Source organism: Nelumbo nucifera, chromosome 7 (assembly GCF_055504915.1).
Source record: "Nelumbo nucifera cultivar China Antique chromosome 7, China Antique-T2T, whole genome shotgun sequence".
Lineage (NCBI taxonomy): Eukaryota > Viridiplantae > Streptophyta > Magnoliopsida > Proteales > Nelumbonaceae > Nelumbo > Nelumbo nucifera.
This window is the reverse complement of record NC_142655.1, coordinates 8645456-8672604: the sequence shown is the minus strand read 5'-3', so window position 1 is coordinate 8672604 and position 27149 is coordinate 8645456. Positions and strand designations below refer to the sequence as shown.

The window sequence follows — 27149 nt, the reverse complement described above, 5'->3', positions numbered from 1 at the left end:
TATCTTAATTGATGACCGGGCCACATGGACAAATGAATCAACCTTTTACCGTTGCATGGAGTTCATATTGGTCAAATGTGTCACACCAAGAGAGTTCTATGACAGCACAAGCTACACTATCTATATTATTACTATATAAATTGGATAATTACTATGGATTTGAAAAATTATGAGACATTTCCTCTTCCCCTTTGGGTCAATGGCTTAGTGGTTCAATTATCCGAACCAATGGGCCAATCGATGATGTCATTATTATATTTTTTTTCATAAAATAAAAACAATAAAAAGTTATTTGGTGTCCGTTAAATGTCACATAAACAAAAAAAATAAAAACATTATTTCAATTATAATAAATGTCAAAATGATATTATTTCCAAAAATTGTTTTCACAAAATTCAAGGTATTCAATGCTGCTTGAAAATATTCAACCAGACAAGAAGTGTGGAACACATTATACCAACATCATGAAAATGCTTTGAAGCTGATACCAAACACTTTTTTGTTTATATTTTTTTGAAAATATAAAATAAAAGGGGAAAAACCCTTCCCTCATTTAAAGTTTCCAATTAATATTAAAAGTTCATAGGGTTAGATTAGGATCAATGGCTTCACGACAGACGAAACACAGTTTCCTCCATCCTAAATAAGTTTATCTCATATCTTTGGGTGGCAAATCAAGTCCAAGTAGATTGCTAGTTATATATTTATATCTAGCTAGGCTGTAAGCAGACTCTTAAAAGTCCGAAATCCAATCCAACATCTGTTCCAATTACTTTGGATTCGAATCCTAGTTAAACTCGTATCTGTTTAATAACTGGACCAAATGTATACTTGCATTGATCCAATTAGGATTCAAGTCCCATTGAAAATTAATATTATTTATAGTTATGTACATATAATGATAAAACCATGTAAGGACCAGTTTTGGATTCGAATGTTTAAAATTTGGATCGGGTCTGGATGTTACTGGATCCAATCCGAAACTGTCCCAATTACACCCTAGTTTATTGCCATGTGAAATAAAAAAGGAAGTTGGTGGGGACGGGGGAGGGGAGCCTCTCCCCATCCCTGTCCCCGTCTCCGCTAACGGGGATAAGGTTATCCTATTTCTATTCTCATGGGAATCCTTATTCCTGCGGGGATTTTCATTCCTTGTGATTTTTTATAATGTTATTTATTTTATTTAAAAAAATAAAATTAAAATAATTAAAATTTATAATCCTATTAAAAAAAAATTCAACCATATTTTTTAAAATATTAATATATAGATGTATGTGCACATATATACATATATAACATATACATACATATATATATTAGTGAGGATCCCACGGGTGGGGATGGGGGACCCTGCATGGCGGAGAATGCTCTCCCCATCTTCACCCAGTCCCCGCTAATGGGGATAAAAATTTTTCCATCTCCCTCCCTGGGGGGAAACCATCCCCATCCTTACTCCATTCGACGTGGATCCCACAAGAATCAAGAAAATGGGGAAAATTAAGATCCCTAAAAATGACTTGAATGTTTAAAAAAAAAACAGATGGGCTGTTATGTGCACGATACGTTAATATGGGTGTGGGGTAAATGAGTAATTTTATTAGTTTCAAATGAAAAACAAATAAAGAAATAACTGGAGTAGCGTGTTACGTGTAGGAAACTTCAAAACAGACGGGATAGGCTCTCCACGAGCATGCCCCACGCGGGGTCCACAGCCCATCCCAAACATCTCGGGAAATATTTCCACTTTCCACAATGCACGGGTTGGGATGGGCTGTAGGTCGCGCTCTGCGGGAAGCCCATCCGAACTCAAGCTCAATGCCTACTTGCCTAGCACACCTTGCTCAAGTGGGCTGGATTACAGTACACCCAACGGTCGTCGGCCCATCTAAGAGTCCACGCTCTCGCATCATGGGCCGGATGTGTTGACACAAGACACTACTGTGTGTGTTGTGTGTCAAACAAGGTCTTATTTTTTGCTTTCGTGCCGCTTTCCCTCCATTTAAATTAGGGCTTCTCTTTCACTGAGCTTTGGAGTTGCAGACATGGCGACGGAACCAGACATGAGTAGCTGGACTGACCTCCTCCATTCATCCACGAAACTTCTCGAACAAGCTGCTCCTTCTGCTCAGTTTCCTCCTCTGCAGGTCCTTTCAAATGTTTTAAGTCATCATTTTTTAGCTTTTCTTTTCGATCGTTATTTTCTCTGGGTACAGTTGATTCATACATTTGAATGCTGCAGAGAAACTTAGATCAATTAGAAGCATTGTCGAAGAAGCTGAAGGCGAAAACCCTAAGAACTGAAGCTCCTTCTCAATCTATTGCTGCCACGAGGTACTGCTCATTCCAATTTTGTACGCTTGCTTTATTGTTCACTGTAATCGTCGATTTTCATGGCTCTTTTGAGGAATTTTGTGCTTTAAGTGGAGCAGAAATAACCGTGTTAGGTGTCTTTGGCAGTGTATTATTTTTCTCAAACTAAATCTCATCGTTTCTGGGGTGCACAGGCTGCTAGCGCGCGAAGGAATAAACGCAGAGCAACTTGCACGAGATCTTAAGTCTTTCGAATTAAAGGCAATTATCTATTTGATACATTGTTTTTGTTTTATTTTATTTTAATTTTGTCTTCTTAGAATAACATATTGAATGCAAGTGTCTTTAAGCGAATCGGGTAAGGGCTTATATTAAACGCAGAGATTGAAATTGAAATGCATATAACTGTTCTTTCTTATCATTTCAAGATCCTTCTCAGATGTTACATATGCCATTGCATAAAAAAAGGCATTAGCAAAATGTTATGCCCATGTTTTAAAGAGGGTTATAGAAAGAAAAGTGACTTCCTTGTGCCATGCACAAAAACAATGTGGTATCCAATCATGGTAAAATTTTGACTTGGAACTAATTTTTGGTAGGAGTAAGGGGGCACCATCGAAAAAGGCAAGAGATGGTTTTTAAGTTGTAGTGATAAAAGAAATCTATTCTTCTATTTTGCATGCCATGATATGTTGTCAGGTTAGGAGACTCCTTAATGAAATTTGAATGTCTACTTGTTTCTATTTGCTCTATTAATGCCTTCGGGAGGAATTACAACATCAACTTGTAAATATTAAGATCCTTATTTCTATATCTTTTTTGGACAATGTTGTTTTTTAAGGTGTTTTACAGCAAGGATTATACTCCTAATTCCATCATTGTCAAGAAATTGTTAGAAGTTCTTCCACATCCAAATATATGATATTTTTGTTAGGCCTAAATTCATCAGAGGATTAATACTTGTAAGATGTTATACAAGGAAATAGCCATAAGGTGTTGTGCATATGCTTGTCGACTGTGCAGATGAAGAATAATGCAAGACATGCAACCCTTCATTAAATCCCAAGGAGCTTGGAAACAGCCAATATTAATTGTAATGGACCTGCAAATTTATTCTCATTAATGCAGACCTAACTATAACTATCATTGTCAAGAAATTGTTAGAAGTTCTTCCACATCCAAATATATGATATTTTTGTTAGGCCTAAACTCATCAGAGGATTAATACATGTAAGATGTTATACAAGGAAATAGCCATAAGGTGTTGTGCATATGCTTGTCGACTGTGCAGATGAAGAATAATGCAGGACATGCAACCCTTCATTAAATCCCAAGGAGCTTGGAAACAGCCAATATTAATTGTAATGGGCCTGCAAATTTATTCTCATTAATGCAGAACTAACTATAACTATGCCCCCCCCCCACCCCCCACACACACACACACACACAAAGTGGCTGCTCTCAGATTTGGGCCCACACTCTTACACTTGTTAGCCCAAGATTTTACCATGACAACAAGCTTGGAATTTCAATTGTTATTAGTCACACTATGGAGTTTTAGAAAATCGCTATTGTTTCATTGTTTTGATTCTTTTTAAGCTTTCTGTGGATGTCTGAATGGTCAAACCTCAAAAATAGTCATTTAGGTTTTTAGTATTTTTTGACCTGGGAGTTCTTCAAATAATAGGATTTCTTTTGAAATTATGATGCTGCTTTTTCTAAAGAATTTAAGCCCAGGTTTGATTTGGACTGCTTTTGAATATATTAGAATGTGATAAATTCTCATGGGAGTATTTATAATTCATTGTTTTGTTTTCAAAATTTGTTGTAATTACTAATTAAACTGACCGTCTTAATCAATTCTCTTCATGTTGACACTTTTCTTAAGTGAATGCTATTTTTTAAGAGATCTGTATCTTTCCTCCATCTTCCTCAACATAAGTTGAACGCTTGCCCAAATATTTTTGCTTTGTTATCAATGCCCACAAATGCAGTTGATTAGGAGATTATGGATTTATTCCTTGGCCCTGCTACAAAAGATATGCAAACTCTTGATTTGCCTTCCTGATTGTTGAGATGATTGGTGACTATTACTTTATTAATGGTGCTTTTCATAAGGCCCTTATATTGAGCTGTGGTACCCAAATTGAAGGCCTGGGAAAGATTTCTTCCTTGATCAATCTTTTCTTGAAAAAGAAATAATTGAAAGTAATCTTGCCGCTTTTCATTATTCTTTTGTTTTCTAATCTACCTGCCAATTTATTTTTTCTCTGTCAAGTCTCCATAATACAGCATGTGCATCTAGAATATGAGGAAATACTAACTAATACTAGCTAGTTTTACAATTAAAATAATTTCCAGCAAGGAATTGTTTAACTGGGACCATCCTATGTGAAGATGAAAATTAATGTTTTTACTTGTTAGTAAATAACATTGCTATTTTTTTTTTGTTTTTCAAATTATAAGCATTCTAATTAGTACATAAAACAAGAGAATTAACCTAGAATTTTGTTCTACTTGTAAAATTCTAGACACCTACTATTTGGTTCTACTAGTAAAACTAGACACCTAGGTGCCTGCCTAGTCGAATAGGCATTCCACTGTTGTCTAGAGATTTTTTTTTTTCTTTTTTCTTTTGAGAAGGTAAAGTAAAAATTTGATTGATGAGAGAAGCTACAATACAACAGCAACCTAGTGGAAAAACACTAGGAGAACTACCACATTACAAAGCCCAAATGGAGTGGGATTCAGGGAGCTGAAAGACATTCTGATTTTAAAATTCTGAAATTACAGATAACCAGGAAGCAAGTCTATTGACAGCAGTTTTAAGTAGATGATAATTGGGTTTGTTACTTGCTATTTTGATGTTGTTTGTTTAATTTGATATGATTTAGTTTAGTCCAAAGTTCTTAGAAAACTATTAGGTAATGTAATGCAAACGTGCAGTATCCAGTTCTTTGTCTTTGTTCTTTCAGTAGCTTTTCAATCATCTTTCTCCTTGATATTTTCTCAAGTTAACGGTTGTTACACAGTGTAAATGTTTTTCTTGACACCTCCCTCATACGTTTTCTTGTAGACAACGTTTGAGGATGTCTTCCCTGCTGAGGCAACAAGTGTTGAAGAGTATTTGCAACAGGTAGCTTTTACATCTCTTGTTTCTTAAGGACAAAGTTCTGTTTCAAAAAGCATTCAGAGTTACACTAGTGGAGATATTGATGATCTTTCTGTTTTAACCATTTAAATTATTTGATAATAACATTTTTTAATCAGTAACAAATCAGAAATTTTGTTAATAAAAGAGAAGAGTGTTACAAATAGGTGCTTATAAGCAGATAGCCTTGACTATCCTCTCATGCTAATTTTACAGGTATACTTCTTACCCAAAGATGTTCTCTCAAAAATTTAACTTCCTTTATATATAGCGGTATAGCCCAGTAAATTGTTCCCTTGATCTTGTACCCTTTGTTTTGCTAATGTGTCTGCCATTCCATTTGCTGATCTGTTCATCCATTGTGTTTTTGTGTGCATATCCCTTGTCAACCATTTTAATTTCTTCATCATTTAAGATTGTATAAATTTCTTATGGTGGCATTATGGTGGTATATTTATCTCACTTTTCTACACCTCTTGTAGGGGACCAACATGTTTGAAATTTCATATAGTTGAAAAGCAAATTTTCTAGTCCAGTTGTTGAATTTTCAAGTAGATTTACCAGTTCTAGGTTTCTATTTTTTGAATGACTTAAAACTTCTCTTTTTTTGACCCATATGATTTGAACTTCTTTTCAAATAGGAGGACTGTATTAACCTCAAGATAGCAATCGAATGGGCTCTTACAGTTTCTCCAGCCATTAGGCATCATACTTCTTTTTCATTCCTTTGTACATATTTTAATTTTAATAATCCTTATAAATGCAATGCATTTGATTCTGTTGTATTTTAGAATTTCTGAACCTCTCCTAGTTCAAATGTTGACTTTTTTATGAACACAAAATTGGCTTCCAAGGAAATCAAATGTCAGGCTGTCAGGTTAAGTTAGTGGTCTCATTTTTGTCCTTCTCTCTCTCTCTCCCTCTCTCTCTCTTCCCCCCCTGACATGTAATGAGCTTCATTAACTATTAAAAAGAACTGACGGAAAGAAGTAAACAGAGAAAATGGAATACATAGAAGCTGCAAAGGGAAAAAAGAAGATACTTTCCTGTGCCCCCCTCCCCACAAGAAGATGCACAATGGTACTCCCAACAAACAATGCATCAATCTGGAACTAACACGCAACACATGAACCTAGTGTCCCCCATGTCTCAACAACTCAGAAAGCATCCTCGATCATTGAATCCGCCTCTGGTACCTTGCTTGTGATAGAAATATAAAAAGACTAGGTTCATTCTTACCTAGCTTCTAATAGACAATTCACATGATTAGCTGGATATTGCATTCTTGTTTTGGTTGTGGAAATCGTCTAGTATGCTCCTTGTACATGCTTTTGTTGCTGATCTTTTTTTAATTGTTTCTTGATGGCTTACTGCTGATGCAAAAGCAGTTAGTTTCTTTGCTTCATGGGGATCTTACTGGCTTCACTTATCCTCATTAATTTGTATATACCATTTCAAATACTATGATATCTTCTGGATGTGGGCAGAAGAGCATTGCTTCAAGCAGAGATTGTTTGATTTGGAAATCACTGTATATACAATGCTTTCCTGCAATAGTCAAAGGAACACATTTTTAATAATGATTTGATTTATGTGCTGAACAAGTGAGTAGATATTTAATAATCTGCTTTTCCTTTATTAGTTTGTATCCAAGTTATGTTTATACATTCAGGATTTGATTCCTGGCAGTGGAAAATATTAAATACTAATTTACCTGTATTGGTTTTTTGAAACTGAAGAGGATGCTGAACATTTTATTGTAGTTCATGATTCAGTGGTTCAACCGTCTGGTATTCTTGTTTGAATGGTTCATTCTGTCTCTTCATTCATAAAAAAAAAGGTTCATTCTGTCTCTTAAGTTGATGCCAATAATGAAAGAAGTTTCCTAGTTTGCGGGCTACCTTATTCTGTCACATGGAGTTGTCATGGAGAACCAAGATTGCGGGCTCAGGTTATTGTCTCTACCGTTGTCAAGGAATATAAACTTTGGGACATCTTCTTATAAGCTATAATCTGGATCATATGGTGTGGTTTAGGTCAAATTTGGGCTAGTTAATAGATGGCAACCAAAACGGGCTGTTGAATGATCAGATCTAAAAGTCCTTCAATGAACTGAGCGATGGCAGATCCATCTCCCATTTCTGCTGCATGATTTTCTTTCTTTGAGGACAACAAAACTAGCCCAAAAGAAATAATAGAAGCTGCCAGCAGTGTTTACAAAGAATAAAAGGATGTTTGGAGGACTGAAAGCAATCTCCCCATCAATTGTATGAAGATACTATTGATGAGGATGTGGAAATCATTGTTTACTATGAATGGGGCATTGAAAAAAAGGCTGCTGCTGCTGATTTTTCCATGGATAAGCAAGGCAGATTCAAAAGGGTCATACTGCTACCTGTAACCATGGAGAATGCAGAACTTGCAGAGATGTTGTCAATCGGGAAAGTGGTGAAGCTTGCAAGAATGCATAAATGGGTCTTATTACAAGTGATGCTTAGATTATAATATCTCTGCTATAGCACAAGAAGATTGAGGACCAATAGGGAATTGAGGGCCATAAGAAGACATCAATAGATCTTTGTGAGCTTCCAAGGCATATATAAATAGAAGTGGAAACCTGTTACACAATTGTTGGTTGAGTTTGTGTTGAGACCCAAACATTCCCTTCAGAACCCACTAGGGGAGTGGAGCAGGCCACCACCTATCAGCCATTCACAAGAAGACAGAGGAGCCAGGCGGCAGAGCCACAGAATTAGTTACACTCAGAGTTGGTTACTCTGCCACCCGAAAATATTCCACCCATGTTATTTGCCAGAGTTAGTTATCCAGAAATCAGAGGATATTCCCTCTGATATTACACCTGTAGGCCAGCTATATAAGGCCATCATCATATAATGAAAGCAATGCATGATTCTCCCTTAATTTTCTTCTCCCTGATTCCGGTTTCTTCCTTCCCTCCCTTCTCTCTTTTCTCTCCATCTTCTGTTTCAGGAGGTCAAGCCTCCCTCGAAGAGGTTTCCGAGGTGAGCGGAAACTCACCAAGTTGGTATCAGAGCAAGGTTGCAGACCAGCTATGCCGCAGACAAGATCCTCTACCATGGAAGATAGAGTCGACCAACTTGAGATTGGGTTCCACCAGGTACTGAACGAACTCAGGGATCTCAAGGTGGTCATCTCTAACCTTGCCTCCCAACAACAATCCGACAAGACCAGTCATCCAACAGGGGCTGGCGCCTCTGTTTCCAGTAGTCAGGGAACTGGGGATAACCCCGTCGGAAAGGTTACTAAAATTAATTTTCCCAACTATTCCGGTGGAGATCCCATTCCTTGGATCTTCAGAGCAGAGAGATTCTTCGAGTATCATGAAACCCCTGCACACCAGCGCGTCGCCATCGCCTCCATTCACCTAGAAGGAGATGCTATTCTCTGGCTCCAATGGTATCGACAAACCCATCCTCAGGTAACTTGGGCGGAGTTCACAGAAGCTCTGTGCATCCATTTTTGGCCGACGACGTTCGTGGATTACGACAAACTCCTCACTCGACTAAAGCAGACTGGGACAGTAGCAGACTACCAGCTCGAGTTCGAAAGAATGGCGATTCGGGCACATGGATGGCCGGAGAAGGCCTTGGTAGGGTGTTTTGTGGGAGGTCTCACAGAAGACATCTGCCTGGAAGTGAGAGCTCTTCGACCAGCGACAGTCATGGCAGCAGTGGGTATGGCTCGCCTACAAGAAGAGAAGATTGATAGCATGCGCAGGACCAGCAAGCCATCCTACCCGAATGGGAGGGCTCCCTTGCGGGCCGAACAACAACCCCTGAAACAAGTTGGGGATTCTCAGAAGCCCATTTTGCCCAGGCCCACGGTGCCTTTCAAGCGCCTCTCGTGGGCTGAGATGCAGGCCCAACGCGAGAAGGGCCTCTGTTACAACTGTGATGACAAGTTTGGGTCGGGCCACAAGCGCCGGGTCCAACGAGTGTTTCTCCTTCAAACAGAGGAAGAACCGGAGGGGACAGAACCAGAGCACATCGAAGACTGTGAGCTGATATCAGGCGAACCAGAACCTGTCGGAGCCGAGATCTCCCTACATGCTCTCATGGGTCTCAACCCTCTTCAGTCCATGCGAGTAGAAGGAAGGTTGGTTGGCCGATCTGTGATGATCTTGATTGACAGTGGCTCTATCCTGAATTTCATCACTTGCCGATTAGCAAGGCAACTAGGTATGTCTCTACAACCCACTCCACTCTTTTCAGTCTATGTGGCTAATGGAAGTCAGATGACATGTGATGGTGTGTGCAAGAAGGAAAAGATCTTTATACAAGGCCACTATTTCGTGGTAGATCTCCACCCATTAGATTTCTCAGGGGCTGATATTATTCTGGGAATTCATTGTTTACGTGGCCTAGGGCCGGCGCTGTGTGATTGGGCCAAAATGACAATGGTCTTTTATCAGGATGGTCAGACTTGCCATCTACAAGGGGTGCGGTCTCTGAGTCCCCAAGGTGATACTGTAGCTTCCATATTACGGGCCTCCAAGGATACTGGACAACCCTTATTTATGCACTTAGGCATGCAGCCCATAGTTCCAACTTTAAACAATCAAGGCTGTGACCAACCCACGGAAGCCCAACACAAGGCACTACGATCGATACTCGATCAGTTTGTTGATGTGTTCAAGGAACCAAGCCAATTACCTCCACCCCGGGCCCATGACCATCAGATACCCCTCTTACCAAATTCTAAACCGGCCAATGTGAGGCCATATAGATACCCCTATTTCCAGAAGCTAGAAATTGAGAAGGCGGTAAGAGAACTAATGAACAAAGGGCATATACAAACCAACACCAGCCCATTTTCATCCCCTGTACTCCTAGTAAAAAAGAAGGATGGTAGTTGGCGGTTTTGTGTAGATTACCGGGCCATGAATCAGATTACAGTGAAGGACAAGTTCCTGATACCCCTCATTGATGAACTGCTGGATGAGTTAGGAGAAGCACAAGTGTTCTCCAAACTGGACTTGCGATCCGGGTATCATCAGATCCGGGTTCACCAGGCCGGCATCCACAAGACCGCTTTCCGAACCCATGATGGCCATTATGAGTTTCTGGTTATGCCGTTTGGGCTCACAAACACCCCCTCCATCTTCCAAGCCCTTATGGATGACATTTTCAGGCCTTTCTTATGGCAATTTGTTTTAGTATTCTTCGATGACATTCTGGTTTACAGCAAGGACTGGGGCACCCATATGGAACATCTGAGACTTACCCTCACCACTCTAAAGGAACATCAGTTACATGCCAAAATGACCAAGTGTTCTTTTGGACAAAAACAGATACAATACTTAGGCCATGTGGTTGCAGCAGGGCGGGTCATGGCAGACCCAGAAAAGATAGATGCCATCCAAAAATGGCCCAAGCCCACTACTGTAAAGGCTTTCAGGGGTTTCCTTGGGCTTACAGGGGGTATTATAGGCGTTTCATTAAGGGGTATGGGCTCATGTCCGCCCCTCTAACGCGCCTGTTGAAGAAGGATTCTTTCAGCTGGGTTGATGAAGCCCAACGGGCCTTTGAAGACTTGAAGACAGCAGTTTCGAGCCCTCCAGTCCTTACTCTTCTAGATTTCACTCAGCCCTTTGAGATTGAGTGTGATGCCTCAGGTGCAGGGGTGGGGGCCGTTCTGATGCAGAGGGGACAACCCATTGCTTACTTCAGCAAGGTCTTATCATCCGCCCACCAGAACCAGTCCATTTATGTCAAGGAGATGATGGCAGTGGTAATGGCAGTCCAGAAATGGCGTACATATCTATTGGGATGCCAATTTATCATAAAGTCAGACCAACAAAGTCTGAAGTATATAGCAGAACAAAGAGTGCACACCTTAGAGCAGCAAAAGTGGCTTAGTAAACTGATGGGCTTTGACAACCGAATAGAGTATAAACCTGGGCCTGCTAACAGGGTAGCTGATGCCTTATCACGGGTGGAAGAGTTGGCCCAACTAACCTTCTCTCAACCCAGTTTTCCCTTGTTTGAAGCCATAAGGCAAGAAGCAAGGACTGATCTGCAACTGCAAGACATTAGGGAAAAATTGAGGCAGAACCCTTCCTAGGTTGCAGGGTACCAAATTGTGGGACCAAACCTTTTCTTTAAGGGCCGGTTCGTGATTGCTCCAAATTCCAGCCACAAAACTGAACTATTGAAGTTGTTTCATGATTCCTCTTTGGGAGGACATTCAGGAGTGCTAAGGACTCTAAAGAGGCTTAGCAGCCACTACCATTGGGTAGGTATGCGCAAGGACGTGTTACACTATGTATCTGAATGCCAGACCTGTCAACGACAGAAATACTCCTCACAGTCTTCCGCGGGCCTCCTACAGCCCCTCAAGATTCCAGAGCAAGTATGGGAAGACCTCTCCATGGACTTCATCACCAGACTTTCCCGTTCTTTAGGGAAGGAAGTTATCATGGTAGTAGTTGACCGTCTCACCAAGTATAGCCATTTCTCTGCCCTGCCTCACCCTTACACCGCAACAACGGTGGCTGACATCTTCATACGGGACGTCGCAAAATTGCATGGGACACCAACATCCATTGTCTCGGACTGTGACCCTGCCTTCCTGAGTTCATTCTGGAAGGAATACTTCCGATTGCAAGGAACCCAACTGCACCCATCCACAAGTTACCACCCCCAGACGGATGGACAGACTGAAGTTCTTAATCGGTGCTTAGAAGCCTACCTGAGGTGCTTCATAGGGGAGAAGCCCAAACAGTGGGCTCACTGGCTTCCGTGGGCAGAATACTGGTACAACACAACTTATCAATCAACAGCAGGAATGACACCCTTCAAGGCTCTATATGGTAGAGAACCTCCTTCCATATTACCTTATGAATTTGGGTCGGCTAAGATGGCAGGAGTAGAGACTCGCCTACTGGCAAGAGATGAGATCCTTAGACTGCTCAAGGCCAACTTGACTAAAGCCCAACAAAAGATGAAGGCCTACTATGACTCTCACCACCGCCCACTAGAGTTTCTGGTAGGTGATTTTGTCTACCTTAAGCTCCAACCTTACCGCCAGGTCTCAGTGATGAGACGGGCTTGGCACAAGCTAGCTCCCAGATATTATGGGCCCTATAAGGTGCTGGAGAGAGTGGGCCTTGTTGCTTACAGATTGGACCTCCCTGCTACCTCGAAGCTACACCCGGTATTTCACATTTCACTTCTCAGGAAAGCTGTGGGGAATCATACCCCTATCTCACCCAACTTACCCCAATTTATAGATGAAGGGGACATTTACATGGAGCCTGTCAAGATTGTGGATTTCCGATGGGTTCGGCGAGGAGGGCAGGTGGTGCCAGAAGCCAAGGTTGAATGGGCCGGACTGCCTCTAGAAGAGGCCACATGGGAACCTTATCTAAGGCTGAATGAGAGGTTTCCCAACCTAGACCTTGAGGGCAAGGTCTGTGCTAAGGGGGGAGGAACTGTTGAGACCCAAAAACCCCCTCCAGAACCCACTAGGGGAGTGGAGCAGGCCACCACCTATCAGCCTTTCACAAGAAGACAGAGGAGCCAGGCGGCAGAGCCCCAGAATTAGTTACACTCAGAGTTGGTTACTCTGCCACCTGAAAATATTCCACCCATGTTATCTGCCAGAGTTGGTTATCCAGAAATCAGAGGATATTCCCTTTGATATTACACCTGTAGGCCAGCTATATAAGGCCATCATCATATAATGAAAGCAATGAATGATTCTCCCTTAATTTTCTTCTCCCTGATTCCAGTTTCTTCCTTCCCTCCCTTCTCTCTTTTCTCTCCATCTTCTGTTTCAGGAGGTCAAGCCTCCCTCGAAGAGGTTTCCGAGGTGAGCGGAAACTCACCAGTTTGTTTGTTCATGCTTCAATGCACGGCTGTGGTTACTTTTTCTATTTTCTTGAAAGGAATTTTTGTTTGCTACTAGATTAACCAAACAAGAAAAAACTAAACCAGTGATAAGAAAAACAGAGAATAAAGGTACTGGTGGACACATTCTACTTAGTTACCAGTTACCACTCTCTCTATTCCCAAAGAACTGTAAGTCCTAAGATATTCTGTTTCAGAAGGGCATTTTCTTGGTTGTTTGTATATTTGTTATTTTCTTGATTTATCCTGTTCTAGTTTTCTTATTTTTGATTACGCGAGTGCTAAAATTATTCATGGTAAGAAAATAAAAATGCCCGATGTTGGTCCCAGTTATCTGGTCCTGGTAGGCGTAGACTGGATACAGTCCTAACCTTTGGCCTTTTTTTTTTGCACAAAGTGGCTGCTCTTAGAGATTCATGGTAAGAAGATGCATAACCTAAATGCTGAAATTCTTAGTGTTTTTAATACTAAATCTCTTTTTCCCTGTTTATTGTCTTTTTCTTATTTTTCTCCTGTTTTGGTTAAATTTTCACAATTGCCACAATTTGTGCACTTAGAGTCTGTTCTTGGATTTCAGCTACTGATAATTTTGGCAAGTTCTATCTGAACTTGTTAAGTTTATTTATGCAATGTGAAATAATGGATGGCAGAAATTGAAATTTGTATCACTCCCATTACATGTCTGTGTTTCTTTTGCATCTCTTTGTCTTAAAAAATGATGGATATTAGAAACCTTTGTATGTTAGTATTCACTGGGTTGATTGCAATATTTGCATCTCAGATTCATGAAATGGCAATGGTCTCAGCTGTCCAGGAGGCACAGAGAGATAACCTTAGAAGTTTCAATGATTACATGATGCAAGTTTTGGAGGTTTGTGTACTTCTATTTCATGTTTCATGCAAGCTTTACCTCAGTTACTTACCACAAGTGCATTTACTTTCTAATGTTGGAAACATTTATTGATAAAAAACATGGTATGGGAAGTGTTTTGACCAATCAAAACCCACCAATGAATTTTGGTAAATAACACCTGATTGGCTACCACGCTTATGATTCCAGTTGATTGGTCAGACATTTTTCAGATATCATATCTTTCTGTTATCATAGTCGAATCCTTTATTAATAGACAAGAAATAAATGAAGAAAGGCTATGCAAGCTACATCCCTCTTCTGCCTTTAATCATTCAGTGATAGTTTGTGAATCCCCCATTTGTATGCATAGCTCTGAAACCCAAATTCCTTGCCAATCACAGATCTTGAGTGTCGCTTAAACTTGGAGTTCTTCCCTTGTTGAACCCCTTACCCTACCCCTACTGGACCTCTGATAGCAAATAAAGTTCTGCCCAGGCTACAGCAACCAAAATTCAACTTTGTTCAATTTTCAGGGGTGGAGTTCATGCTATTGAATGCCTTTCTCTTCTTGAAATTGAAGATGCTATTTCCTCCATTTGCCACCCTCTAAGGATAGCAACAACAACAAAGCATGAGAGTTTCTTTGTTTTTACCCAATGTATAAACCTAATTTTCATCTTGTCAGTTGGGTCTTCTTTAGATTTGGTTGTACTTGAAAAGATTCTCATGTTTTATGGTTGCTCTCATGCATCTCCATAGCAACTTCCTTGTATTGGTCTTTGGGGAGAAAAATTGTCTGGGTAAAGTTCCCATACTATTAGTAAGATTTTACCTTTCACCAAATAAAGAGAGAATATTCCCAAATGCTGTTACAAAAGATCAGTGATTTAAAAGGCTTGCCTAGGCGCACAAGTGAGGTGCATTTTGGGGTATACGCCTCGCCCAGGTCCTAGGTGCACCCCTTTCAAAAGGCGCACACCTAGTGCGCCTGGTGTGCCTTGTGCCTCAGCCCAGGCGTGCACCTTTTTAAAATTTTGCGCTTTTTGTTTTTTTTTTTTTTTGAGTCTAACGGCTGGGCTGGGGGCTCCGTTCCCCGGACCCCCGATCACGCCCCTCGAGGCAAGCCTGAACAAGAATGCAATATGTTTTACATCACATTAGCTACTTGAAGCAATGCAATTAAGGAAAAAAGAGATTGTGGGTTTTACATGTGTGAAAATGCTTTATATATTTGCTTTTGTTTTTAAATTTTGCATTTGAATACGCTTTACATGTTATGCTTATTTATTTTAATTTTAGACAATAGGTTTTTTAAAACATTTATTTTAAATTTTAAGTTTATATTTTTTATTAACATTATGTTTATTATTCTTTTGATTTTTTTGCATTTCTTTTTAATTTTTTTTGGCATTTTTTGAATTTTCTGACTTTTTTTGATTTTTCTTCTTTTTTTTTTGTAATTTTGCACCTTGCTTAAAAAGGCGTGTGCCTCGCCTTGTGCCTTAGGTGCAAATTGGCACTTGCGCTTTTAAAACACTGCAAAAGATGAGGAGATTAGTAGGTGGTCTGCTGATTCTCCACTTCCCATCTATGATACCCAGATACCTATGCAAAGGTGCAATATCATGTTGGATACTTCAACTTTTAGTGCACATTTTGTAATTGATACCGTTTTCAGCTGTATCTGTGCCATATCTGGGTAACGTATCTTGCCATGCAAACAATGCAAATATGGGGTGAAAGTACCCAAGTAAGCTTTCTTCTTGGGTTGCAAATAAAGTGTCCAAGAATGCCTTTGTTCTTGTTGCTCCCATTGGAGTTGAATTTGACTTGAATAAATTATTAGTCACTGGAATTTTAGTACAACTATTTGCATAACAATTTGATGATTTATAAACTTGAGGCAATTATATTTTACTCACGGCGCTTTCGAGTTCTGACCACTATTATACTGTTTTATGCGTAAACAGGAGGATTGGCAAAAGGAAAAGCGGGACTTTCTGCAAAGCTTGAGCCGACTTTCAACATTACCCAAGACCAACAGCAGTGCTTTAGGAACTGGGGTTACCCGACCTGGTCAAATGGTGTCCATAGCTTCTATCCCTCAGGTCTCTGCCAGTCAATCCAGTATGGAGCTTGTGCCTGTGGTTGACAAGCCTATCCTTGAAAAGAAGGCTTCAGCATATGCTGTAGTTGTAAGGAATCTCAATGATACAAGAGAACGTGGGTTACCTTTTAAGGTGTGGATTGGTTCTCTTTGTACCACCCAACTCCTACATTCTGTTGAAAGAACATTCTACTCTGTCTGTCTTTAATTTGTTCACCTCTTTAGATGCAATCATGTCTTATATTTTCAATTCAACATTCTTTTTGGAATAAGGCAGTGGGCTATGCATTAATAATGTATGGAAAACTGTATTGTGGTTTTATGTGGTTCATTGTGTTATTTAGAAAATTTATGTGTCCAAAATAATTTATTTACTGTTTTATTTCTTCTGGCTAGCCTGCTACTGCTTTCAAGGTTGCTTATGAAGGTTTAGGCCTTGATGTTCCTGGTGGAAAATCAGTTAGCATGCAGAAGATATGGCACTTAATTCAGGTACGCTTCCAATTAATTTTTAGTTTTTTTTTCAGAAATGTGATCCTGAGCAACTTTATTATTGTCTTTGTTATGTTTCTCTTTTATATATTCTAGGACTCCTGTTTATGAAAAATTTACACTGCTTTGTTCCTTTATTTGATTTTAGACATTGATGGGGGAGGATTTGGCTATTCCACACAATGTTTCAAGAAAAATGGCATTAGTGATTGGTGCAAAGCGCCACCTGGAATGGGGGCATGAGAAGTATATCATGGACACAATTCAAAGTCACCCTGCACAGGTAAGAAACTCGTGTAAATTTATTGGCTTTGAAATGTTGGTCTTTGTTAACTCTGTTCTGCTATACCCCCCCCACCCCACCCCACCCCACCCCACCCCACCCCACCCCACCCACACACAAAAAGAAACTGATTTCTACTTCAATCTTTATTTTGAGGAACTTTATTTTCATATTTGAATTTTTTTGATGAGTAATTCATATTTTAATTATTTACTGGTGCTTTATCATTACTTATCAGCTGCCTGGATAAAAATAAAATCATGATGAGTGGAATTTATACTTTTCAGTTGTTTTCTAATGTCACTGTAGGCTGCTCTTGGTGGGGCTGTTGGAAACTTGCAAAAAGTTCGGGCATTTCTTCGGGTTTGTCATCATATTCCCAGATTCCATTAACAAGTGTCTTAAATGTAATGATTCTTAATTCTGACTATCTGATTTTTTTTTTTTTGGTTTTCTTTTTTTATTTTCTCCTGAACAGATTCGTTTGAGAGAATATGGAGTCTTAGATTTTGATGCTGGTGATGCTCGTAGGCAGCCTCCTCTTGATACAACATGGCAGCAGGTCTTAAATCTCATTTATTCCTAGTTTTTAGTTGCTTGGTAGACATTAGTTGGTCAAGTTGGTATTTTAATGTACATTAGAGAAATAATTTTTTTCCTTTCTTTCTTTGAGTGCTTGTGCTTGCAGTACACGTATGTTGATTGATAAATTAGTTGGAATCAAGCACAATTGCGCAATTATAACTCATCCTTCGGTTGTATAAGCTTTTTAGCTATATATGAGTTTTACAAAGATGAAGATGCTCTAAAGCACATATATGATGGAGCCTTGATGACAGAATATGAAGGAGTATCTAAAGAAAAGAAGTTGGACCTTTTCTTTTCCTTCTTTCATGGAGGGTGGTTGTGGGTGCTAATTTCAGAAATTTATCCTTTTCTTCTGTTACCTTTCGTGGCTTGCTGGTTCTTGACTTTCGTGGATCTACTTGGATGGCTTTGACCAGTTAGGCACAATATCTTGCCCAAATGCTCCAGATAAACGACCATGAATTTCTATTCTCAGTTTTATTAGCCTGATCACCTGGTGCAATCCAGTCTAGAACATTTTCAGAGTTCAGACCTGTTGCCATCATACCGTGTATTTGCTGGAATACATGCTCTAGCCTTTTGTTTGTTGTCATCTCTGCTTGGCTTCTATTCTTTTTTTATTAATGATAGGAGAAAAGGAAGAAATTATGATTTAAAAGTTTAGTGTGATTGTTTCTTTTCATGATTAAATTCCTTATAATATGACATTTTTATAAAATATTTTTCATTGGAAAGCACAAATGACTGTAGAAAGAAAAACTACTACATTCTTCATTTTGTTATATTGTATCTCCAATTCCAACTAATTCTTTTTTCTTTTTTTTTTTTTCTCTTTGTAAGTCCTGTGGTTTTCACTATCAATAAAAATAAATCCCATGGTTTTCACCATTGCTGCATGTTTGGCTAACTTTTATTCTTTCTGACCATGCACAGATTTATTTTTGCTTGAGAACTGGCTATTATGATGAAGCAAAAAATGTTGCCTTGTCATCTCGTGTTTCACACCAATTTGCGCATCAGGTAGAGAGTGTTCACTATGGATTCTTATTCCCTTTTACTAGCAGTCTAACATAGTTAATGATATCCTTTTTGGCAGCTGGCAGAGTGGATTTCAACTGGAGGTATGGTTTCACCAGAAACTGCAGCTGCTGCTTCAGAAGAGTGTGAGAAAATGTTGAGGATGGGTGATCGAGCAGGCCGAGCTGGATATGACAAGAAAAAGTTGCTACTTTATGCTATTATATCTGGTTCTCGCAGACAGATTGATCGGTTGATTAGAGATATACCAACACTTTTCAATACCATAGAGGACTTCTTGTGGTTCAAATTGTCAGCTGTACGGGAACGGGATGTCCCACGAGGGGCCTCTTCTGTTGTCCTAAACGAGGGCTTGGTACCCTACAGCCTAGATGATCTACAGATTTATCTAAATAAATTTGAACCATCATATTACACCAAAAATGGAAAGGATCCCTTGATGTACCCGTATGTATTGCTTCTAAGCATCCAGTTGCTACCGGCAGTCCTATACCTCTCCAAGGAAACAGGAGATGAAGGATTCAATATTGATTCTGTCCACATTTCAATTGTTCTGGCAGACCATGGTGCCCTTTCTGATGGTGCAGGGACTGGCCAAAAGCTTGGAGTGATGGATGCATTTGCAGAAGTAGCTAGCATAATTCGGCAGTATGGGTCAGTCTACTTGCGCTCAGGTAATCATGCAATGGCGTTGGAATACTATGCACAAGCTGCTGCTGCAGTGGGTGGTGGACAGTTGTCATGGACTGGACGAGGCAACCTTGATCAACAAAGACAGAAAACCATGATGCTAAAACAACTCCTCATGGAGATATTGTTACGGGATGGTGGTATTTATCTTTTACTTGGCTCAAGGGGTGCTGGTGAAGAAGGTGAACTGAGAAGATTCTTGCCTGATAGGAATGCACGGCAATTTTTGCTTGAAGCTGCTCGTCAATGTCAGGAATCTGGGCTTTATGACAAGGTAATACTACTCTTATTCTTGACTTTTATGGTTTCAGAGCTGCTTATGCAGGAGTTCATATGATGCATTACCACACAGATTCATGGCTATTAATAAGAAATATTTTCTGTAATGGTATAAATTAGTATGCTATGTTTTAGTAGTTTCTCTGTATCACCACCATGGTATTGCAAACATATGTTTTGATCTTTGAGGAGAAAATGCACATTGCCAGTATGCAGAAATGCAGAGCTTTTTGCATTATAGTACCATATACTACTTTGTCTAACACCTGTATACTGTGTACACCCGAAAGAGAATTATAGGATCTGTGGTTCTTCTGGAGCTTGCTTTTGTGTTACTTGTGCTATAGAAGAACCACAATTTCAATCCAAAAGAATCTCCTTGGCTTCTTATCTATTGAGAGTTTTTGTGAGAGCATATGGAGGAGAGAGACAAAACCAGAGGGAGAAACAGAAAGTATAGGTAGGCCTGTCAACAATACCTGAAATTCTGCAGCCCGATCCGATTATTCCGGAATCGGATGAGCCATATACAATTTTAGATCAGACTTGGATGGGGCGAGTAGAAAATCGGATTGGATTTGGATATACCTCCACCCAATCTGATAAAAATCTGACTCCGATGTGTATATATATATACACATACATATATATATGTATATATATAGTATAATTATATTAATATGTTATATAATAGTATAATATATTAAAGCCTTCAGTGTATTAGTACATAATTGACATCCGATTTGACTCCGATATATTATATACACAATTGAACTCTAGTATATATTATATAGTATAACATATTAAAGCCTTTGTTTGTTTTCATTGAACTTTTAAGCATTGTTTTGAATAAAAATTTAAAGCTTTTAGTGTATTTAGTACACAATTGGGCTTCTGAACAAGGCGGCTTTATATTAGGCCTAAGTAAGTCCTTTGGAGTCAGATCAATCCAAAATCCGAAAAATCCAATCCGAGTTGAACTTGAATGCATTGTTCATACATCTGATAAGATTCCCGATCAGATTTGGATGCCATTAATTCCTTCTTATCAGATCGAACTTGGGTTTAGTCTGATTACAGGCCTAAGCAATAGGTGTCTGCATAACTAGACATTTAGATTTTTGAGACAAAGAAGTATGGATATATGCATATGCATATACATGTATATGTATCCCAAGATTGTTTTCTATTCTCTTTCTATTGCTGTTTTGGTCAGTTGGGATGTGTTATACAATGGCCCTTCCTACTTCCCATTAGGCCTATAGTTGTGTCTGTGTAGTGCAACCTTGTTTTAGGGGGTTCTGTTTGTTTGCACTCCTTTTCTATCACTAAAGTTTTTCTCTGTTGCTACATAAAGAAAATAACCAAAATAAATACCTATCAAGGGTCTGCATAAGATAAAGAGGATTGATATTCACTCATCAAGAGTATTAAAATGTCTACTTTGTTCTATTTCTTGCTTATTTGCTTATCATCTGTTTCTTTTTGTCGTAATGGAATTCTAGTCTCATGTTATCATAATTAGTTCTATGACTTCCCCAAGTATCTTTTATATCCTCATTTTGTAATGTTTCAGTCGATAGAACTTCATAAGAGGGTTGGGGCATTTTCAATGGCCTTGGAGACAATTAACAAGTGCCTATCAGAAGCGATATGTGCTCTTTCACGTGGTCGATTAGACGGTGAAAGCCGGACTGCTGGTCTTATTCACTCTGGCAATGAGATATTGGAAATGTACAAATATTCTTCTGAAGTCAGGTAATTTGTCATCATCATCATCATCACCACCACCACCACCACCATCTAAGCCTTTCGTCCCAACCATGAGGATCAGCTTATTAATCTGTAATCTATTTTTTTTTTTTTTGATCAATAACAGGAATTTTATAAAAAGAGATATAGAAATTACAACCAGGAGGGAGGGGTAAAAAGACTTAACCCTCCCTAACAAACTGAAAAAACATATTACCATATAGCCGAAAAAAGATTTGTTCTTCCCACCCCCTGTTTGGCCAAGGTATCAGCCATGGAATTAGTGCACCTCTTGGCCCATTGAACCCTTACAGACATTCTGAGTTAACTGAGTAATTTTCTTTCTTTCATTAGAGAACTTACACAAGCTGGACACTTCCTTGCAACCATTTAATAGTCAACTGAGAATCTCCTTCCACCAACAACTTAATAATCTTCAATTTAGCGCTTTTAAATCCTTCTAGAGCTGCCAAGATTTCAGCTCTCAATGAGTCCCCCCAGCCTATAGGTCCTGGGAAGATAGCAATGATTCTACCTTCCTCATCCCCGAAGATACCGCCTATTACCAGAATGGCCTGGATTTCCTTCGCTGCTACCATCGAAGTTCAATATGATGAAACCCGGATCTGGTGGAGTCCAAACAGGTCTAGGAGCTGTGGACATGGGAGCTGACCGAGCCACTTCATCCCACTTTCTAATGATGTCTCCTATCGAATAGTCTTCAAAGAGCTTCAAAGGCTTGACCCAAAGAGCCACCCTAACATAAATAAGTTCTATGATGGCTTCCTTACTTTTTTCTTTATCATGAAAAACTCTTTGATTTCTTTCTTCCCAAACCGTCCAACAAACAACAGCTCTAGCACAACTCCACAATATTTTCCCTCTCTTTTTTAATCCCCTCACTGTTGTGGAGCTAAACAAGCTTTGCACATTAGAAGGGAAGGTCCACCTGCAACCAAATAGAGAAAAAAACCAACACCAGATATCTGAAACAAAAGGGCAAGAAACAAACAAGTGATAACATCTTTCACCATTCTTCTTACATAAGATGCACTAGTGCAGGGATAAACACCAATTAGGCCTTTTCTTTTGAAGTAGGTCACAAGTGTTACACTTTTCTAGGCATGCTTCCCAGCAAAAAGCGCCTACCCTAGGAGGGATTGGATTACCCCAGATTTCCCGGACTGTAAAAGAAAACCCCGGAACTGGACTAGGCTATGTTAGTGCTTTGAAAAGGGAGGAGCAAGAAAAGATACCCGAAGGGACAAGAGACCATACCTTGGGGTCCCCAATTGAAGGCTCAAGGACTACCTCATCCAGGATCTTAAGCAAATTCGAAATGGGTTCCAATTCAGGATCTCTAAGTGCCCTTCTAAAACCTAGGTTCCAACCTATAACAGAGTTAGACACGGTAGCAAAGGTGGCTACAGGTTCACTTTTAAACCTAGCCAGAGCAAACAAAGAGGGAAACTGCTCTTTCAAGGGGGAATCCCCCACCTAAATGTGTTCCCAAAAATTAACTTACAAGCCAGAACCAAGATCATACCTGATGAAGGGAAGAAAAGATTGAAGGATCGCGTGGATTGATTTCCACGGAGAAGCTCTTGAAGCCCTAGGTGAGAGTCTCGGATCCCAGCAGTTGCCTCTTGCCCATGAATACTTGGGATTATTTTGGCCCACAGGTTCTCCCTTTCTTTAGACCACCTCCATAACCATTTCCCTAAAAGAGCTACATTCTTCTTTTGGATGTTTCCCAGCCCCAGACCCCCTTCACTTTTGGGTCTTGTAACTAGATCCCACCTAACTCTATGGTCCCTTTTTTCTTCCCTGGGTTCCCATAAGAAGTTTGTCATCAGTTTTTCCAACACCCTACAGACTCCTTCAGGCATTTTGAACACAAACATGAAATAGACTGGAAGGTTTGCCAATGTAGACTTCATCAGTGTAATCCTACCCCCCAGAGACAAGTAATTCTTCTTCCAGGAAGCTAGCCTTTTAGTGAATTTGTCAATCACCGGATTCCAAAAACTCATTTTTCTAGGATTATCTCCTGAAGGAAGCCCTAAATTATTTTAGTGGCCAATGAGCTATCTCACAACCTAGCACTTGAACCCTTTCCTCCACCTCTCCCTCGCTCATATTAATACCATTCACACAGCTCTTACCAAGGTTAACTTTGAGTTTGGTCATTAGTTCAAACACCTTAATCATCTTCTTCAAGTTTCTTACCCAACTAATCTCCTCTCCATTACAAAACAGAATTGTGTCGTCTGCAAATTGTAGGTGAGTGACCGGAACCCTATCCCTCTCCACTCTCCATCCACTAATCAAGCTCCTTGAATCTGCCCTCTGAATCAGCCTCCCTAACACTTCAGCAATTAGGGTAAAGAGGAAGGGGGATAGAGGGTCCCCTTGCCTAATACCCTGAACAGCTGGAAAGTGATCCACCACCCTACCATTCACTAACAAAGAATAATGACAAGTCCTAATGCACCCTTTTATCCACTTGCACCATCTCTTCCCAAATTCGAAAGACTCTAAAACCTCCAATAGCAAAGACCAATCCACCATGTCGTATGCCTTCTCTAAATCTAGCTTACACACCAACCCCTTCTCACCTCTACTTCTATAGTCTTCCACGCTCTCATTGGCAATCAAGATTTGGTCCACAATTTATCGATTCATCACAAAAGCACCTTGATTGTGGGAAATAATTGAGGGGAGCACCTCTCTAATTCTTCTAGAAAGCACCTTAGCAATAATCTTGTAGAGGCTATTAATCAAACTGATGGGTCTGAATTCTTTAGGGTGACAGGCTCCTTCAGTCTTCGGAATTAAAGCTATAAAAGTAGAGTTCAGGCCCGGGTTTATCACACCTCTTTCAAAGAATTTAGAGAACACAGCTTGAATATCATCCTTAATTATCTCCCAACAATCGTGATAAAAAGCCAACGTGAAACCATCAGGGCCCGGGGCTTTATATCTATCCATGGAAAAAATGGCATCCCTGATTTCTTCCAGGTCAAACTCTCTTTCCAACCACACAATCAACTCATCAGGGAGCTTAGGCCAATCCAATCCATCAATCCTTAATCTCTTAAACATAGGCTTATTGAAGATGGATTTAAAGTGCTCCACAACAGCCTTGACAATCTCATGCTGTCGAGTCAAAACTGTCCCATCAACTACCAACTTAGATATGGTGTTTTTCTTTCTTCTGCTATTGGCAATTGTGTGGAAAAATTGTGTTCCTATCTCCTTCCTTTACCCATTTATGTCTAGATTTCTGCCTCCAACTAATCTCTTCTTGGAAAATTGTGTCCTCCAGGCTCTTCCTTAACTCCCACCTCTGTTCTTTATCACTTTCCCCAAAACAACCCCTTTCTTCCTTAGCATCTAACTCCTCTATTTGGCTTATCAACTGTTGCTTCCTCTCCTCTAACCTACCAAAGTGGAGAATATTCCATTCCTTAATTTTGACTTTCAGTTCTTTTAGCTTCCAATGGAATTTCATCTCTGCCCAATTAACTTTCAGGTTACTTTCATTCCACCAACTTTTCACCTTGTTTTTGAAGTCCGGGTGAAGTAACCACATGTTTTCAAACCTAAAGGGGGAGGGTCCACTACAACCAAAATCAGTCTTACAAATCATTATTGGCCAATGGTCGGAAGTAACTCTGGGTAAGGTCCTTGACACCAAATCTCCCCCATGCTCCTCCCAGTCTGTGGTGAACAAGAACCTGTCTAGTTTTGAGCAAATAGGTTCAGCTTGGAGATTGGACCAAGTGAAGCTATTGTGTTGGAGATTCAGTTCCTTTAGCTCAAAAGCATTAATGAACTCATTGAACTTCCTCATGCTGGTAGTACTCCTTTGTCTTTCCTTGTTACTCTCTTCAATGAATCTAATCACATTAAAATCCCCTTCCACAGTCCTCTGACATCTCAGTTCCTCCCACAACTCATTCCTCTGTTTATAACTATTGGGGCCATATACATTGGTAAGGGCCCATTCAAAACCATCTGACACATGCTTAAATTTAACCGAGATTGAAAACCTTCCCACTAATTCTTCCACTCCCTCCACTACTTCATCCTTCCACAAATAATTAGGCCACCAGGTGAGCCCCAAGATGGACTCATGGCCCAACTTAGACCATTCACTCTGCACACACTTCTAGCCCACTTTTGATTAAATGTCATAAGCTTAGATTCCTGAATTAGAACAATGTCTGGATTTTCCTTCTTTAATACTGCCTTTACTAAAGCTCTCTTCCTAGCACTCCCCAGCCCTCTCACATTCCAACTTACTATCTTCATTTCTTCAACACCTCTGCTTAGCCCCACTCCCTTTCTTCCTAGGATCCTCCTTTTCTCCCCCTCCCTCTCCTTTCTCTAGCCTCCTTACCCCAATCCACTTCCAGCTTCAATTTCTCCGCTTCACTTAACCTTCTCTTTCAGTCTGTAAATATCCTTTCAGCTCATTCAAGTCTCTAGCCTTGCAACCTAGCTTTGCCACAAATTCAGCTATGGATCCTCTTCATCCACTCCCATGACAAACATTCCCCCCCCTTATCTCACTGCTCCTCTTCCCCTCCTTTTCCTTCTCCGTCTTACCACTATCTATGCATAATGTTCTATTCTACCTATATTTGTTTACTAATTTTTTATAGATAGTTTGATTTATAATTTGATTAAATTGCTGTTTTATTTGATGGATTTGAATGACTTGGTTAAATTTTGTAAATCTTAAATAACTGAATTTTCTTTTGTTTTGGAATTTCCATCACCCTTGCTGTAGGCCATTTATCTTGTCTGGAATTAATTTTTTTTCTTTATGTGCAATTTGCTGCATAAAATTTTCAAATCTTTACCTTTTATGGCTTATGAAGTTATCTAAATCTCACGTGCAGCCTTCAAGAAAGGGAGCATGTTATGGAACAACAAACTGTGTTAAGGCAACTTGAGGCCATACTATTTGTCCACAAATTGGCGAGATCTGGCAATCATGCAGATGCTCTTAGAGAAGTTACCAAACTTTCTTTCCTCCCACTGGATCCTCGGGTTCCAGATACAGCAACTGATGTTTTCCAGACTTTGTCTATCCATATCCAAGATTGTGTACCCGATCTCTTAAAGGTTGCCCTTAATTGTCTGGACAATGTGAGGGATTCCGATGGATCTCTTCGTGCTTTGAGGACCAAGGTTTGTGTGATAAAACCACTGCTTTTATCTGCCGTGGAATTGTTTCTTCATTTCCCTTGCACCTTCTTGTTTCTTCATTTTTGAAAAAAAATACTGAGATGTCATGGATATTGGGCCTTTGCAGATAGCGAATTTCGTGGCACACAATTTGACAAGGAACTGGCCTCGGGATTTATATGAAAGGGTTGCCCGAAGCCTGTGAAACAAGTGGATGCTGGCAGGTTGAGATGCTCCTGTAATTCCGTTGATCATCTGATCAATGTGTTAATGGAGGTTTTGGCAATAGCTACAAATTAAACCATTAGTAATATGACAGTGCTGTACAAAAAACTGCCAGCCTTGCTTGAGCAGAGGAATTTGTATTTTCTGTGGTTCCTCGACCTCTCTTCTTTCATATATACATGATTACATGATGTACAAGGTGCCTGTAGCTATTGACAATTTACCAAATTTAAGTATTATCCTTTCTTGAATCGGATGAGGAGTTCGCTAATTTAATTCAATTTCAATCA

General features: G+C 39.8%; 1 protein-coding gene across 2 annotated transcripts; it reads left to right on the top strand.

Annotated features, from left to right (window-relative positions):
• The first annotated feature begins 1965 nt into the window (after positions 1-1965).
• LOC104613434 (nuclear pore complex protein NUP93A-like) lies at positions 1966-27149 on the top strand. 2 transcript variants are annotated; one of them, XM_010281250.3, is made up of 15 exons: positions 1966-2144; positions 2240-2331; positions 2505-2571; positions 5387-5446; positions 14135-14224; positions 16177-16446; positions 16710-16805; positions 16954-17088; positions 17398-17451; positions 17567-17650; positions 18610-18696; positions 18773-19678; positions 21260-21441; positions 26346-26637; positions 26762-27149. In XM_010281250.3, the coding sequence occupies exons 1-15, from the start codon at positions 2043-2045 to the stop codon at positions 26837-26839; spliced, it is 2595 nt and encodes an 864-aa protein (XP_010279552.1). In that variant the 5' UTR covers positions 1966-2042; the 3' UTR covers positions 26840-27149. The 2 variants fall into 2 exon arrangements, 1 of the variants encoding a protein (XP_010279552.1); XR_016078557.1 differs by lacking the exon at positions 21260-21441.

Excerpts from the sequence above, each read along its gene's own strand:
- LOC104613434 (XM_010281250.3), top strand. The coding sequence starts at position 2,043 with ATGGCGACGGAACCAGACATGAGTAGCTGGACTGACCTCCTCCATTCA. Across the intron at positions 17,651-18,609 it reads TTGATACAACATGGCAGCAG|ATTTATTTTTGCTTGAGAAC; the intron begins GTCTTAAATCTC and ends GACCATGCACAG. Across the intron at positions 26,638-26,761 it reads TTCGTGCTTTGAGGACCAAG|ATAGCGAATTTCGTGGCACA; the intron begins GTTTGTGTGATA and ends GGGCCTTTGCAG.